This window comes from Taeniopygia guttata, chromosome 1A (assembly GCF_048771995.1).
Source record: "Taeniopygia guttata chromosome 1A, bTaeGut7.mat, whole genome shotgun sequence".
NCBI classification, from domain to species: domain Eukaryota; kingdom Metazoa; phylum Chordata; class Aves; order Passeriformes; family Estrildidae; genus Taeniopygia; species Taeniopygia guttata.
The window spans coordinates 24,084,056-24,101,909 of NC_133025.1; the positions used below are offsets into that span (position 1 = coordinate 24,084,056).

The following is a 17,854-nucleotide window of genomic DNA, read 5'->3' on the forward strand; positions in this document are numbered from 1 at the left end:
AAGTATTTCCACTGTTCATTATCTCAATGGGAATGAGTTTTTGATTAGATTAATAATTCTGTTTATTCCTGAGAAGTTTGTAAAGAGGCAAAATACTTTTTGTTGTTGCAATAAATTGCGTTATAGGGGAAGTTCTCCCTCAGCTGTCATGAAGACAATTGACAAACCTCTAAGGCAAACCCACAGAAAATACATCCCACCATAATGTCCTCAACAACTCCCCAAGAAGTAACTGTTTGGTCAACTCAGAAAAAAAAGTAACACAAAGATTAAATGTCTGATTTTACTAGTTTCATTTCTCCAAGCTCAAGAAATGCACAAAGGAATACATCATTATACTCACACACAAAAAAAAAAAAAAAAAAAAAAAAGCAAGCTGTCATTTCCCTCTTTGTGGCACTTTAGAAAGCATTTTGTATGGACTAACTGGGAATGGAAAACCTCAGTACTGTAACTATATTTTGGTAGTAAATAATAACTCACTAATTTTTTTAATATCTACATTAACTATTTTGAACCAAAGAAAATGCTTTTGACCCAGAAAAGGAACAAAGTTTTATTCCACATATGCTTTAACCAGTTTTCCAATTTTTAAAGAATTGTATTTGCTACATACCTGTGCCTGTTTTAATTCCTGTTGCTGTGCTATAATGATATCCCTGACTCGTATGGATCAGTATTAGTCTGAGAAAAAGCCTAGTGCACATGCTTCTGAAATGGTAAGCTCAGGCTTTTGCAATTGTGGAAAGTTAGTGCAAATACTGTGCTCCATTTCCTTCCTCACAGTAAGATTTTGAAGTTCTGGTTTTAGTCTCTCATGTGGGATCAGGAAATGCAGCAAAAAAAGAAGTCCCATGTTTCTGTTGTGATGTGTAGGATGAAGTGATGAAGAGTTACAAGCAGAAGTGGGATATCTAGATATGTGAAGTAATACCATCTAGTGTGATGAAGTGGGTTCTCTAGTCTCTCTGTTATTTGTCTTTTAAATTTTTGTGGCGCTCAAATATAATTTTTAGGGAAAGGGGGAAGAAGAGCAGCATGGTGCCTTTATAGAGTTTCAGGTACAACACAGGAAAAGACAGTTTTCTTGGAATTTAATGGTAGCAGAAGATGAGAGTTTGATAGCCTATGAAAGACCTAGAAGGAAAGATGGTGGAAGTGGTAAGACACAGGTGGACCACTGCCTTCCTGTGCTGCTTGCTCACATGATGATATGAAGAGCTGTTTTTAAACCTGGTTGCACTTACATACAGAACTGCTGTAACTGAGTCCAACTTCCTCATGCAACCTGTGCCATCACACATGCTTTTCTGGCCATCCCCTTGTGCAGTACATGATGGTTGGAGCTGTATGTGGTAATTTCTGGTGGTTTTAGGTCTTCATTGCCACTTGTTTCTGGGTTTGGCTCTACATTCCTTTTAGTCACAGCCTTTGATCTGAGCCACAACACACTGCTGATTCCACCGTTGCTCGCTGCTTTGTTGGCTGGGAATTCTCCTGGGAGCCAGGAAAGAAAGAGAAGACCTAGGAAAGGAGTGGGGAAATGAGAAGGTGGGGAGAAAAGGGAAGCAGATCTCATGTAATTTTTTCCTTACAGCACATTGCCCTTCCCAGTTTCCATGCAATATAGCCTGTCTCTTGTTGTGGGCTGTATTCCAGGGAAAGATTTTTCAAATGGCCTATAATAAACCCTGATTGAGTCACAAAAGTCTGTTTGCAGCTCTCTAAACCTGGCAAAATTGGGGTTTTGTTGCGTGTATGGTGGACAGCCTGGTGGGGTCACATGCTGGTGACCAGCCCTGCTCGTAGCAGAGGCTGGTAAGGACAGTGGTGAGGGCCTGAGCCTGCCCATGGCACAAGGTGAAGGAGAGAGGAATGGACTAAAATGGACCAGGTCCATGTCATAGCAAGGGTTTTATTTTTTAACATTTACAGGAATTTCTCTTGGCCAACCAAAACAAAACAAAAGGGAAACCAAAACAAATAGTGGAGAGTTTTCAGTGAATGTCAATGGACTAGTTCCCCTGAGGTCAGGGAGAAGCTGACAAATAATGCTGCAAAGTCTGAAGGATGTGTGCTTGACTTCTGTGCATGCTGCACACATCTGTGTACCTAATGTCAACTGAGACGTGCCTGACACTATATTTTATGGATTAAGGTTAGTGATACCAGGCTATAGGTACAAAAAAACCCCAGTGAAATATGAGTCCTTAGGGTAGAAGGGAATCTGAGGCAATTGGCATAGAGATTGTAATCTTTCTTTTCCTGCTGTAGGATATACAACCTTAATTTTAGGGTCTCTTTTGTAGTTTAAGGCAATCTATATTAAAAGCTGACAATGAATGTACTTTAATGTAGTGTAGAGGGCCAAGTGTGATGCTAGATACAGTGGGAGGACTGTATAGGATATTAGGAAAAGGGAGGCAAGTCTGTATTCTGTCTACCTGCAAGGGAGCCCTGGATGTAGGTACAGACTGAGGAATGGGATGCTGGAAAGCAGCCCCACAGAAAGGGACCTGGGGGTCCTGGTCCAGGGCCAGTTGAATGTGGGTCAGCAGTGTCCTGGCAGCCAGGAGGATCACCTGTGTCCTGGGGTGCATCAGGCACAGCATCGCCAGCTGGGCAAGGGAGGGGATTGTCCAGCCCTACTCTGCTCTGGGGCAGGCTCATTGTGAATATTCTGGCCAGTTTTGTGTTCCACAATATAAGAAAGATACAAAGATATGAGAAAGCATCCAGAGGAGAGCCACAAGGAAGGTGAAGGGCCTTGAGGGGAAGCTGTGTGAGAAGTGGCTGAGGTCACTTGGTCTGTTCAGCCTGGAGAAGAGGAGACTGAGGGGAGACCTCACTGCAGATACAACTTCCTCATGAGGGGGAGAGGAGGGGCAGACACTGATCTCTTTCCTCTTGTGACCAGTGACAGGACTTGAAGAAACAGCATGAAACTGAGTCAGGGGAGGTTTAGATTATATATACAGAAAATATATTTCTGCCAGAAGGTATTTGGGCGCTGGAACAGGCTCCCCAAGGAAGTGTTCACAGCACCATCCTGACAGAGTTCAAGAAGCATTTGGAAAATGCTCTCAGGCACATGATGTGATTCTTGGGGTTGTCCTGTGCAGGGCCAGGAATTTGACTTCGATGGTCCTTGTGGGCCCTTCCAACTCAGCATATTCTGTGATTCTTATAAAAAGCTTTGAAACATATGCAGAAATTTTTATCTCTTTTAGTGCATATTATAAAGATCATAACTTGGGTTGGAAAAGACCTTAAAGATCTCCTAGTTGTGCCCTCTCCCCTCATTTTGCGTGCCCCTGCAGTGGTCAGGGCTACTGTCCCCTAGAGCAGGTTGTTCAAAGCACCATCCAGCCTGGCCTTCAGCACTTGTAGGGATGGGGCATCTACAGCTTCTCTGGGTAACCTGTTCCATTGTCTCATCACTCCCACAGTAAAGAATTTCTTCCTGCTATCGAACCTAAACCTACCCTCTTTCAGTTAAAAGACATTCTCCCTTTTCCTGTCACTCCACACCCTTGTAAAAAGTCCCTCTCCAGCTTTCCTTTAGGCCCATTCAGATACTGGAAGGATGCTGTAAGCTCTCCTTGGAGCCTTCTCCAGGCTGAACAACTCTCCTTTCAGCCTAGATAACATCTAAAAATAACAGAAATGTTTCAGTGTAGCTGTTTTGAAACAAAATTATTTAGAACCTGAGAATTAATGTCAATGTGGAACTTTCTTTATTTCAGTTAATTCACAGTCAGTAGTTAAATTTACTAAGTGGGTTTAAGCGTGAGGTTTTATTAATAATACAAACGTAAATATGATGTAAGACTGTCTTTGCCTGAAAGTTATATATTCTCCACTGGTAATCCTCGGGACCCCAGGCAAATAGAGTGTGGCATTAATTTATCAGTGCTTTTCAGTTAGCATTAGGAAATAGCGAAATAAAGAATGACGCGATTCTGTGAGATGCTCTGCCCACAGCAAGGCACTAGATGGCACTGTTGGTTTTAGTTTACTGCTGCCGCTTCTGGGAACTTCATTAGCTCCTTCTGAAAACAAACATGCTGTTTCAACAGAGGGTCAGTGTACATTGTTCTGGGCTGCTGCTTTTATATTTATAGTCATGTAATCAATATGTTGGAAGGGTAATTAATTTTTAACTTCAAGCCAATTGTAGATCAAATGCCACTAGAGTTACTGGGTGGAGACAGTTTAATTTCCTTTGAAGCAATGATACTGATTAGCTGTAAAGGGTTTTCAGTGAGTTGCTAGAGATCCAGAAGACCTTTTGCTTTGAAATACTGGTGTTAACTTTAAAGTAACACCATTACTGTGATACAGATTAATGAGTGGTGGCATAATTCTGATAAAGTTCCACTCATGTACTTGCCATATTTTGTCAATTCCTATTTCAAAGCAGCTTTATATCTGCTTTGACTATTCTGTTCCTATCAAAGGAATGGTACAAAGTAAGCATTAAGTTGATCAAACTGACTTTCTGCTTTTTATCCCTGTTCTCTCATTATCTGTCTTTGGGGACTCTAGAGGCCCATGGCTAAGGATGAGATGTGACCATCTGCACTACAGCATATAGGAAGGATGGCATGAGAAGCTGGGGTATTTTTTGAAATCTTTCCAACCCATGCTTGTCAGACATGCTGGTGTCCCGGCCTCCTGTCCCTTTCTCCTGTTGTCTAGGGCAGCTCTGTCTGTCTCTCAGGTTCCTTACTTGGAGATGCTTGCTAGCTTTCAGTGCTTTCAGCCCATCCCCTTGATGCATCCTTTTCCTCTGAGCTAACCTTCCTTGATCATATTTTCATCTGTTCAGTCTTTCATCTTCTTCTTTGTCTCTGTTCTTCAACATCCAAGCAAATTGGAATCTCAGCACTCAGCTCTCTATCCCTGTCTTACAACTTTAACACCTTCCTTCTCCTTTTTATAATCAATAAATGAGCCATTTTCATGGATAGGCTATTGATCCCTTCTCTGGCTGTTTGGGTTCTTTCTGATCTTGTGTCTTTGCTTTCCATTACATAAAAATTTTACTACAGTGGCTCTGACTATCCACTCTTGGGCAAGTCTCAGAGCCTCTCTGCTGCCCTCATCATTGTTGGTCTCTTGGCTGACTTTTGATACTTTGATCATTTAATTGGATTTCATGCTGAGTAAAACCATGGACACTGTTTTAATCTGAAATTAAACTTTTGTTTAGTCTAACATTAAATAAATAAGGTCAATTTCAAAACAAAAAAATATTTCCGTTTCTCTTAAAAAAGCCAGCCTCTTGTATTTTTATGTTTAAACAATTAATTTAATTCAGTCTGGTCTGAGCAAATATTTCTGTCCTTTCAAGTCATACTTTTGAGTAAATCTTACCAATTAATGGAAGTATGTTACTGAGCTGTGCTGCAAATGTCTCTGAATTCTGCTGGAACAAAGAATAACCCTCAGTATAGATGGACACAGCCATCAGATATTGAGACTAGTCAGAATTTTAACCTTTTCAGGAAGACAAAACATCATAATTAGGAAAATGATCAGCAGACATTGGGGTCCGCACCATTACATTTTCTGTCAGAAATTAATATTGTGACTAATAAAGGCAGGACCGCAGTTACTGCAGCAGACTGTTCTGTAGACTGTAGCTTACAGTTATTTGTAAGATATTAGATTAGGATCATGAAATTTATTCTAGTTTTGAGACAAACTAGAGATGGATATATGCAGCATACAAGAAGACTGAAACTCAATTGTCATAACCACAAGAAATGAAAAGAAAAATCTGTGCTGTCTTCCTGTCTGCCGGTTCTACAGTATCCATTTTTCCAGTGATCTTAGTCACAGTGCTTTAGAGTAATACTTTTGTCAAATCTGAGCATTTTGGGGAGCCGTGGGGTGGCAGAACATATCCCAATGTATTTACAGTAGAGGGAGCTGATGGTCAGTGTGCTTGCCTGTGGGTTTTAACTGCTGTGCGTGTGTGTAAGCACTGCTGAAGAATCAACTTCTCTCAGGAATCCGAGAGAACTTCATCCCTTGCCCACTGGCTGCAGTGTCACAGAGCTCTCTGTCAGGGTCAGTGGCCTCAGAGAGCACTTGTTAGAAGGAGACACCTCCTGGGGCCGTTGGGCATTTTTTCCATGCATCATGTGGCAGGAGGGTTTGTATAACATTGCAAACGTGGAGCCTCAGTGCGTCTCCTCCCTCACCTACCCAAGTCTAATGTTTCCATCTTTCTAAATATCATAATTCCCTGTTACACCATGAACAATGTCTCTATTGTGCTCTTAGTTTTGCTCTGCTTCCTGAATCTGGCCTGTTTTCTGCCTGACACATCTATGAATAAGTGCTCAAGAAATTCCTTTTTGTATAGCTCCCTTTTTAGAAGCCAGAGGTCTCTCATTCATTGGTATTGCCTGGCTGGATTATGCAAGTTATTCAAAGCTAATGGATCAAAGTCAGTTAAAATAGAGACAAAGGAAGTGTGAAACCACTAAATACACATGTATTTAGATATATGTATTATGTAAAATGAATGTAATATTCTTTTAATGCAGGCTGAGGTATAAAGGATTAGGGTTCCAACAAACTTGAGCTTCTGCTCCTGGCTTTGCTCTAGCTCCTTGGTCAAAAGCTGTTCTCTTGAGGCAGCTTTCCTGTGTGCAGTGGTTCAACTAAGGTAATCACAAAAGAACGAGTTAGGGGAGGGACATAATCTCAAGACAAAAGTAAGATACAGACTTATAAAAAAGAGGACTAGGTGTATTGTAGACCCATCTAACTTGTATGACCAGAAAGATCCTCAGGCAAGTCACTTCTTTGTCTTGTTTGCACCTAGAGCCACATTTCTCAATCTGTTTGTGGAAAAAAACCTCTAAGCACGTAACGTGCTGTAGTACTTTGTTTGTGCAGGCAACTTGGGTTATATTATTGGTGACTTAGTTTAGCCATGAGCAACACAGCTGCTGACCTAATCACTCTATAAAGTGGTACATTTTGAGAGTACCAAGCTTATCTTTGGCACCACACTTTAGAAGGGAAAGAAATAAAGATAAACTGGGAAGAACCAGCAAGAAGAAACTTAATATGTTAAGAAAATAAAGGCTATGACTAAGGGATGAAATGATTATTTTTAATCTGAGAAAAAAGAGATTAAGATGGGGTATCTTTGCTGTTTTTTTTTTTTCTGTAGATAACCTGACTGTTGTTTGTTGGCTATGTAGCCAGTGTTGGGGCAAAAAGAACGATATGGGTCTCATACCAAATGAGAAAGATTTAGAAGAGAAATACAGGAGAACTTTTTTCACTATACAAATAATGAAACCTTGAAATCCTTGTAGCTTGTACAAGTGTTTTTTAAAAGAAAACATTAGACAAATGTTTGCCAAGACATCTTAAGTGTGTTTACCCTTAATGACATGGGTTGGACCAAATAATCTTCTGAATCATCTTCCAGCCCTGTATTTCTGTACAGGTGCTTTGAAACGTATTTATGAAAAGCACTCTCTCCAAACTAGGTAGCAGTATTCATTATAATAAAGGAAAACTTGTATCTCCAAAATTGGTTCTTTCTGCTAGTTCTCTAGTCAGCTTTCCTCCTCAGGCCTTGGCAGTAGGCATTATCATAGCAGGCTGAAATTTTCATTAGCAGTTTAATCAGAGGAGTGTTTGATTAGAAGCATCATCAAAGAAAACAAGGAGGCTTTTATGAAGACACTTATACAATTTTCAGTATTTCCTAAACACAAATTATTTTGCTAATAATTTCCTTAACGAGTCTTCCTAAGTGTGATTGATTTTTGAGCTGTATGCTGTGATCTGCATTACTGTTTAATACCTTCATGTTGAACAGTGTACTGATATTTGCTGATCACAGAGTAGGATGGATTTGATGCTTTTTCATCAGCTTTTTTTCCCTTTTTTTTTTTTTTTTTCCTTGTCTTGAGTTAAAAATGATTGTAGGCTGAGGAATATCTCTCATAATCTCTAAGTGTAGCTTGGCTCTATAGGAAGATGTGATATATATACAATCTGTACCTGAAGAAAACCTACTGCACAACATAAGTGTCTGCATTTGTGGATACCTTTCACATACATGAAAAACATAACACTGGCATTGCAAAACATAGATAAGCCAAAGCAGCAGCCCTCCTTGTTCAGATCCCCTGTATCTGACAGCTTACTGCTCAGTTCTGTTTTACCACTGAACAGAAGTTCCCTTACAACTGTGCAAATATGTCACTTTATGCTCAGATATTTGGAACTTGCAGTACATCTGGGAAGTGAAAAAATGCTGGGAAGCATTTCAGATCTTGCAGTTGAGCACTTCAAACAGATGGCTTTTTTCCAGAGAGAGCTATTCCAGCTTTTAAAATTATTCCTCATAAAATTTGACCTAGCTATTTAGGGGTATTACTAAGAGTGGTGGGGAGAAGTGGCATTAAACTTGTAGAAAACAGTGTTGGGTACCTTGAGCAGTAAAATCCTTTGATCTTCTTGCAGTCTCTAATTTCCTGATTGTCGCTGAATATAGAAATGCTAGACATTCTCATTCAAATGATAAAGGAAGTTTGGTGGGTTATTTTTTGTTGATTTTTTTTCACTGAGATGAGACCATGTTGATTTGAATTCAGGTTGAAAATACCAGAGTGTTGATCCTGTATGTTGTACTTTATGAATGAGTCATGAGTCTGTTTTATACTATCTACTTGGCAGACTAGTGCAGAAGCACAATATGAAAAATATGATTTAAACCAAGCATTTCATTAAGCAAAGACATTTGTTACTGGCTTTTCAGTATGGGCCATTAACCTTCATGGATGCTACTTTTCCTGCAATGAAGTTACAATTTTGACACCATTCACTATTTTATGCAGTAAAATATATAACTACATAGAGTTTATGGTAAGTACTATAAGGACTTAGGAAGGGGAGTCTTGTGGGAAGTGCTATATCAATAATGATTTGTTCATCACAGTAGTAATAATATAAACATATTGTTCATCACCATCCAGACCTTATCTTCCTATTTAGAATTATCTACAGAGAATAATATTAGGTAGGTATTCGTGCACAGACCCTCCATGTGATGATGTCTTCTCGGTAGTGTGAAGGCAAAGACACAAAACCTATTTTAGGTGCCCAGAATGGGCAATAGAATTTCTCTTAATTTATCCAAATGAATTGGCAGATACATTTTGAAGCTCCTAGATACATGATATAGATTTGAACATATTTTAAAATAATTTACTTTGTATTTTTGTGATGGTCTTAAGAAAATCCTACTGATAGAAATTAGTAAGATTCCTAGCAAAAGTATTTTATCACTGTTATTGCAGATGTACAGGTATTTTTCCAGGATATTTTTGAGTAAACTTAATATTCATAAAAAGAAGTAGAAATAGTTCTGACATAGATGCCTTTTTTTACCTGCATTTCCTACAGCAGATGAGGTTACACCTTTCAATTAGGTGAATTTGTTTTTGTCACTTCAGTGACATCTTTCATGGGAATTGTATGGGCCTGACAATTTTTTACCCTCTTTCCATCTGATTCAGAGCTACTGTTCAAAAATTCTGACAATAGCTGTAACAATCTGGTAGTCAAAGCTATATGGAGGACACAGCAGTGCTGGAGCATTTTTACAGTTATTGAGCTATTGGACTTTGAGGGAAATGTTTCAATGCTGTTGCAGTTCTTGTACCCAGGTGGCAGATACATCACATAGGCATGGCTAGTGATTTAGCAGACCAGGTAATTTCAATAGATACATTTCCAGTAACTGACAATGAATGAAGAAGCTATTAATTTAATTACATTTCTACAAAATGCAAAAGTCACATGGTGAAGGTGTTTTTAACTTCTGATGATGGTTGTCATTCCTGTAGCAGTCTTCTCTTCTAAGGTTTGCTTAAAGAAACTGATAACATACAATTAGAGTCGGATGTGACTCACTCCTTGTTATGTCCCACTTGCTGACAAGGGTGTATGTTTGTCACATCTTCCCATATGTTTGCCATCAATTCCCCACCATGAGCTCCTACAGGCTGCAGCCCCACTGTCTTTCTTAAACTCCCTTTATTTTATATTGAGCCACACAAGATAGAGAATATAACACTGTTGTCTGGAGGGCTTTTTTCCTTCCTAATTAAATTTCAAACTCTATTTTTAGCATTTGCATTCAGTTTTGTCACACTTGCAAAGCATGCCAACTGCCCCAGTGAGCTGCAGCCTCCTGGCAGCTGAGGTATCCATGTTTGGTCATGTACCCTAAAGTTTTTGGCAATAACATTTTTCACATCCTAAAGGAGGATATTCAACTGTCATTTGTGTCAGAGAGGGTTTCACTGTGTGCTTGATAATTAGAACCTGGCATGGTGTTTGTAGGAGTGCACAGAGCCTCAGAGGCCCGAGCAAGGATGCCTTCCCTGTTGAATTGTAATGCATGCAAGAAAACGTTTGGCAGATAGTGATGAACCTCCAAAGAGCACTGGGCTGCATCAAAGTACTTCCTACTGAAACAGAAAAGCAGACACAAACCAGAGGGTCTCCCTGGGCTGAAAAAATCAGCAAGGATTTACCTTCTGCTGAGGGTTTCTCCCCAGACATTGTGTGCAGTGAGGAGGCTGCTGGCTCTTGAAAGGAAAACACCAAAATTAATAATAACAGCAGCCAGAGAAGCAGATTTTCTTACAGAACAGAAATCTTTTTTCTTCTGTCCCCCAGGAGGTCATGGAGTGGTTATAAGTGCTTAGCCTTAATCAGAAAGACTCTTTTGGTATCCTCGCTGTAAGTAAATGCACCTCTAGTGTTAGCAGGTGGGTGGGGATTGCAAAAGGAAAATTCAGGTTTAGTGTCAGAGCACAGTTCTGGAGTGAGAGACTGATTTCCACTGGGCTAGTGTCTATTGAGTCAATAAAGTTGTTCTGAGTTCTCCCTGCTGTCTGTGAGATCACAATTTCTTGTAAATGTTTTTACTAATCAGTTTGGCAAAATCCTAAGATTTCCTGTGTCTTTCTTTCTTGCTCGGAATACACAGTTCATGACCTGTTTGTTAAAAAGAATGGAACTTGGAATTTTCAGGAATAGATGTTTTGCTTAGTGAGTAAAAAACCTATTATAATTTCTATTTCATTTATCTGCTATGACCTTTTCCTCTGATAAAGTATTATGGCTAAATCCCAGAAATCAAATTTCTGAAGGATGAATTTGATCTTTAGCTATAAAATTATTTTGAGGCCCTTTTGCAGTTTCTCACATGTACTGTTTTTGCCACTACAACCTCATAATTTATTTACATAAAGCATGTAGGTCTCTTCTTCATGACTGATTTTAACACCAGAGACAGAAAATTAGCAATATGCTAAGCCTTAGCAACCCAGTGGTACTGTGTACCATTTTCCTTTGTTTTGGAAGCCTTTAATATTGTTGGATGTATTAAAAACCTTCTTTAATAGAAGCAAGTTACTCTCAGTGGATTAAAAGTCTTCCTAAATAGAGGCAAATGAGTCTCAACGGTAGAGTTAATAGTGCACTCAAAAAGTTGGTGTGAAATCAACAGGAAAATTTCTGTGGGGTGAGGATATCCCTCCCTATTTTTCAGTCTCTTGGCTTTTGTGTAGGGTCTCTCTGTTATGCAGTGTTTTGACCATGGGCCCCATCCACTGTTAATATTCCTGTGGTGGAAAGCCTGCCAGTGTAAGTCAGCTGCAGATCCTCTGCAGTGTCTACCTGCTATAATCAAAATCACCAGGATCAAAAACTGAGCATGGGAAGCTTGTGATTCTGTTGACCCTTTCAAAAATGCAATATATAGCATCCCTGAGAAATCATGAGAAGTAATCAGAGGAATGTGTTACAAATCTGGTATTTAACTTCAGACCATCATTTGACTGTGTGTTATGGTGGTTTAGATTGAAGACCCTGGTATTAATAGCAAACTGTTTTAAAACACTGGAGATTTTTTTACTGACTTTTCAGAGAAATCCTGAAAATTTATTGGAAAGTAAGCTAAATATAAATAATTAGAATAAAAAATGGATCAGTCTTGTGACATAGAAGAATGTTTTCATTCTTAGCTACTATTTTCAATGCATTTTACACCAAATAAAAGAATATTTAGGGTTAGAAGGGACGTCTGGAGATCATCAAGTCTGAACTTTTCCCTGAAATATACTTGGAGGTAAAACTGAGTATATATATGTTTTGTTAAGTAAATATGTCTGAAGAAAATGTGTTTTGATGTTGGGTTTTCCTGATATTTTGAAATGACAGGAGCATATAAATACTGTTTTTAATCAGTTGAGATCACAGAATTAACTAGGCTGGAGATCTTTGAGACCATCGAGTCTAACCTATGACCTAACACCACTTTGTCAACTAGACCATGGCACTAAGTGCCACATCCAGTCTTTTTCTAAAACACCTCTAGGGACAGTGACTCTACCACCTTCCTGGGCAGCCCACTCCAATGCCCAATCACTCTTGGTTTAGGTTAGAAGAACTTCTTCCTACCTAAACCTCCCCTGGCCCAGCTTAGGTCTGTGTCCTCTTGTCCTGTCTCTGATTCCCTGGGAGAAGAGGCCAAACCCCACCTGGCAGCAGCCTCCTTTCAGGTGGTTGTAGAGTGATAAGGTCTCTCCAGAGCCTCCTCTTCTCCAGGCTAAACAACCCCATCTCCCTCAGCTGCCCCTCACAGGACTTGTGTTCCAGACCTGTCACCAGCCTCATTGTCCTTCTCTGAATATGCTCCAAAATCTCAAATCCTTCCTAAATTGGGGGGCCCAGAGATGGACACAACACTCAAAGGTGTGGCCTCGCCAATGCTGAGTGCAGGAAAGGAATCACATCCCTAGTCCTGCTGGCCACACTATTGCTGATCCAACCCAGGATGCCACTGGCCGTTTTGGCCACCGGGGCACACATTGGCTCATGTTCATCTGCTGTCAATGAGGTGATGTGCATTGAAATATTCTTGTGAATGAGTTAAGTACAAAATATTCCCCTGAGATAAGACACTGGAGAAATAAGCTTGTAGGATCTGACTTAGAAAGGCACAGGATGTATTGTAGTTTTTGTGGGATACCCACTTAAAATACACTTCACAAAAGGAAACTTGTGAATTCAGTGGGACATATATCATGTAACTGGGAGGAAATGTGTGGGGGAAGGGTGGGGCTGGCTCCGCTTGCTCCAGAAGAACCAAGAGCCCTGTGGATTTTTCTCTTCAGGCGTCACAGATACAAAACACCTTCCAGACATGAAACGCGGGATGGATGACCCTGAGGGACACAGATTCAGGTAAGTGAAATTTCTTGTGGATCGTGACTGATTAGGGACTTAGATACCAAACACAAGTGCTGGCATCCTTTTTGGGCCATGCAGGTACTCCTTACGATAGCAAAATTCCAAGCTTCAAATGCCACCCCAAGTCAAGAATTGTAAGGCTCTACATGAGTAGAATGTGTGGTTAGGCAAGAGGCTTCCTGTTCAACCAAACCGTGCCATAGTTGTTGACAATAAATATTCGGTATCTTTCTCCGACGTATTAACGGCTAGGAGGCTGATGAACTGTGTGTTTGATTTATTGCTGCACTTTGTATTTTTAAATTTAGATTTTGAGTTTTTTCCCCTCTCTCCCAGAGTTCCACAGGTTGCTCTTTCCATGTTAGTCAGAAAAAGCGTACAGACAGACTTGTCAGTTTAACAGTCAATGTGAGCAGTAATTCTAGCATGAGGAGCTTAATGTATTACAATAATTCATTTTAACAACATGTTTATTCAGTCATGACAACAACTATAAACATAAGTACCATTCAGCTCTTTGCTGATATATGAACTTACTAACATCAAATCTTTACCAGAATCACATATTCTTACAGGTGTCCCAGACACAACGTTAACTTTATTAAGCAAAAGTTCATAAATAGTAAAAATGTCCTCTGTTTCACATTGCAGTGTTCCTTAAGCATGTACGTACAAGTTTGGAGTAACTTCTCCAAATCTATGTGTCATAAACTTCCTTAGCTCTTTGAACAACCATAGAGATGATTTTTTTTTGCCTGCAGCAAAGCCTTTTGTCCTTGAGAAATCTACAATTAGTATCACTCTCAGCAGACATGAAAGTTCATTTCTGAAATGAAAGTGGTGATGAAACACAATACAATATTATCTGCTCATAGCTTGCCTACACACTGTGCCCTCATTATAAATCTTTCAGTTATAATACACTCTCCTAAGAACAATATATCTCCCTTATATAAGTTTTTTATCTGCATTACCTCTCTTTGAAGATCTTAAAATGGTTGGCCTGCAGCAATGGAGATATTATACTTAGGGTGGAGTGTGTTTACAGTCAGTTCTTTTCCTTTTTAATATTTACACAGTATTTCTTAAGGTTGCTACAGTTTTAATCATGTACATTGACATATGCTTTCTGAAATGTTCACAGTGCAGTATTTTGTGGCCTAACCAAACTTTGTAAATGTCATTAAAAATAAACTTTTTTTTTTAATATAAAAATAGAATACTTTATGTGTTTACACCAGCAAACCCAGTTCTATCCTATTCTAAACAAACTATACAGTAGTATGCACAGAATTCCACAGGAACAGAAATGACATGTGATGTTTGCCCTAAAGTTATAGTACTCTTCCCTAATGAATAGAAGTTTTACTATCTCTTCTCAAAATTGTTCCTCTGGTCATAACTTAGCATTAAAAGAAGATAATTCACTGGGTTGTGTGATCCAAGAAGAGAGTAAAGAAGGCCTAAAGCCATTTCTTCTTTTGATCAGTCTTCTCTGCTCTTCAGGGCTGGTATGAAGAAATTACTGGTATACCTGCTATGGTGTGTCTTTTTAGGTCAGGGCTGCCTGCAACACCTCTGCTCCTTACTCAGCTTTGTTAGTAGCTCTACCCAAGGGTAGGTGGCAGAGCTTCAGCTGCTCACCAAGTGACTCACCAGACAGCAGCCTTCAAGTTTTAATTCCCAGAGTGATTCACTGTTTATTGAAAGAAATGGAAGCTTTTCATTTTACAGTAAGAGATCTGTTGCTGTAGACTGTTTGACTCAAATAAATGCTTGAATGTTGGAATAATGTTGACACTAGGAATGCTTTAAGCTAGATGATTTTCCCTTTGTTTTTTGTACCGTCTGACTATACCAGAGAACTGGTAAGACATAGAATGAGAGAATCAAAGAATGACCCACGTTGGAAGGGACCTTGAAGATAATATAGTTCCAGCCCCTCTGCTGTGGGTACATTGATGAATGTTGAAAATTCCAAGAATGGGGCATCCACAACTTTCCTGGACAACCTGTTCCAGTGCGTCACCACTCTCATAGTAAATAATTTTTTCCCTATGTCTAATTTAAACCTACTGTCTTTCAGTTTAAACTCATTCCCCCTTGTTCAGTCAATACATGCCTTTGTAAATAGTCTTCTTCCATGTTTCCTGCAGGCTTCCTTCAGGTACTGGAAGGCCGCAATTAGGTCATTCCAAAGCCTTCTCTCTTCCAGGCTAAACAATTCCAATTCTCCCAGCCTTTCTCCACTGGAGAGGTGCTCCAACTCTCTAATCATGGTTGATGATTGATATCCTACCTGTGATGGGGCCCCAGAGCTGGATGCAGCACTCCAGGTGGGTCTCACCAGACTGGAGAGGGGCAGAATCCTCTCCCTTGACCAGCTGCCCACGCTGCTCTTGATGCAGCCCAGGATACAATTGGCTTTCTGGGCTGGGAGGGCACTTTGCCTGCTCATGGGCAGCCTCTCATGCACCTCAAGGCCTTCTTGGCAGGGCTGCTCTGGATCTGTTCCTATCCAGCCTGGGATGATACAGGGGTTGCCCTGACCCAGCAGCAGCACCTTGCCCTTGGTCCTGTTAAAACTCATGGCATTTCCACAGCTTCCCTCTTAAGCTTGTCCAGGTCCCTCTGGATGGCATCCCATCCTTGCACCTCTCAGCTTGGTGTCATCTCCAAATTTGCCGAGCATGCACTCCTGCCCTTTGTCTATGTCATTAATGAAGATATTAAATAACATTGGGCCCCATGCAGACCCCTGAGGGACTCCACTTGTCACTGATGCCCATCGGGACTCTGAGCCATTGACCATTATCCTCTGGATGTGACTGTCCAAAAAACTTCTTATCCATCTAACATCCACCCATCAAATCTATCTCTCTCCAGTTCAGAGAGGAAGTTGTAGGGGGCCAAAACTTTAGAGAAGCCCAGATAAATGACATCTATACACTTCTCCTTGTCCACTGGTATAGTCACTCCACCACAGAAGGCCACTAGGCTAGCCAGGCAGGATTTGCACTTGAAGAAGGTGTGCTGGTGTCTTGAATACTGTCCTTCCTGTGCCTTCTAGGAGGATCTGTTCCATGACCTTCCCAGGCACAGAGGTGAGGCTGACAGGTTGGTAGTTCCCAGGGTTGTTCTTTTTTCTCTTCTTAAAGATAGGTACACTGTTCCCCTTTTTCCAGTCACCTGGGACTTTCCCTGACTGCTGTGACTTTTTGAATATCATGAGAGCAGCTTGGCAACTGCATCAGCCAGTTCCTTCAGGACTCTGGGATACATTTTATCAGGTCCCATAGACTTGTGCACATCCAGGTTCCCTGGGTGGTCATGAACCTGGTCTTTGCTTACAGTGGGAGGGGCTTTGCTCTCCCAGTCCTCATCCTGTTGTCCATCCTTTCAAGAGGTGTGGGAAGAAATGTTGCCATTGAAGACTGAGGAAAGAAAGTTAAGTACCTCAGACTACTCTTCATCCACCAGCACTGTTTGACAGAGGGGAGACACCTTCTTTGGCCTTACTTGTCTGATTAATGTACCTGTAGAAGCCCTTTCTGTTATTCTTTGCATCCCTTGCCAGGTTCACTTCCAGTTTTGTCTTGGCCTTCCTCACCCACTCCTTACTCAATCATACTTTTCTAAACTTAATTTACTGCACAGCATTTCTTGATTTTGATTTCTGTTAAGACACCATGAGGCTGGCTATCTTGGCTGCTTAGGTTCTTAGAAACCTTGTCGATGTAGGTCAAAAATCCAAAGTTTTCCCCATGTGGGATGAAAATACATTTTAAACTCTTGAAACTCTCATTGCATTTCTTGGCCTTTTGTGTGAAAACCATTTCTGCATTGCTCATTATCCTAAAATACATGCACAGTAACAGTTCTTCCAGCCATACTGATTGATGTTCTACTTTTACAGCATTTGTTCTTGGGTCTGAGCACACATTAATGACAGTTTGTGGGAACTAACTCTGGATGGTAGTGCACCACATTTCCATTTGGTAAATTGATGACATTCTCCAAATACTTGGAAATTATTGTGACAGTTCATGGAATCCTGTATCCTTAAACAATACGATATTGTGTCCTTGTACTAGTGCAACTTGGGCAAAAACATAAACATGTGCAACAGTGTTCTCACAAAGACCGGGCAGTAAAAACTAGTGGCAAAATGTTTTGCTTTTGTTCATACAACTAAGAGTGGATTTTCTTCAATTTCAGACATACCCGTCATGTGTCAACATCCACATCTGTGTTGTCTTGTGATGATAGAAGAGAAGGATAGGGAGCAATGCACTTGACATTGACATAAGTAGCATTGACATGAACATAGTGTTCCCCAACAAAAGTGGAGAAGATTGTTGATATTTTTGAAACAAGTTCAGAAAATGCGGGACGCATCTCAGGTTTTGGATGCCAGCACTTCAGCATGACTTCATACCTGCCATTCAAACAAAGAACCATTCAATTATGAAATCACATAAAAAGAAAAAAACCCCAACTCTCTCTTTCCTCCTGGAGTCTCAGTTAATATAGTACCAGAATCATC

The 17,854-nt window shown here is 40.3% G+C and overlaps 1 protein-coding gene and 1 long non-coding RNA gene across 6 annotated transcripts in view; one reads left to right on the forward strand and one right to left on the reverse strand.

Annotated features, from left to right (window-relative positions):
• The window catches only part of LOC115490941 (uncharacterized), a 208,733-nt gene that overhangs the window by 556 nt on the left and 190,323 nt on the right, over positions 1-17,854 (forward strand). For both annotated transcript variants that reach the window (XR_012052718.1, XR_003956867.4), the window contains exon 2: positions 13,233-13,302. This is a non-coding gene — a long non-coding RNA (uncharacterized lncRNA). The remainder of the gene's footprint in view (positions 1-13,232; positions 13,303-17,854) is intronic.
• Positions 13,571-17,854, reverse strand: part of MET (MET proto-oncogene, receptor tyrosine kinase) — a 90,453-nt gene continuing 86,169 nt past the window's right edge. For all 4 annotated transcript variants that reach the window (XM_072921657.1, XM_072921658.1, XM_072921660.1 and 1 more), the window contains exon 21: positions 13,571-17,746. In XM_072921657.1, coding sequence (XP_072777758.1) covers positions 17,536-17,746 — 211 coding nt within the window. In that variant the 3' untranslated portion in view covers positions 13,571-17,535. The remainder of the gene's footprint in view (positions 17,747-17,854) is intronic.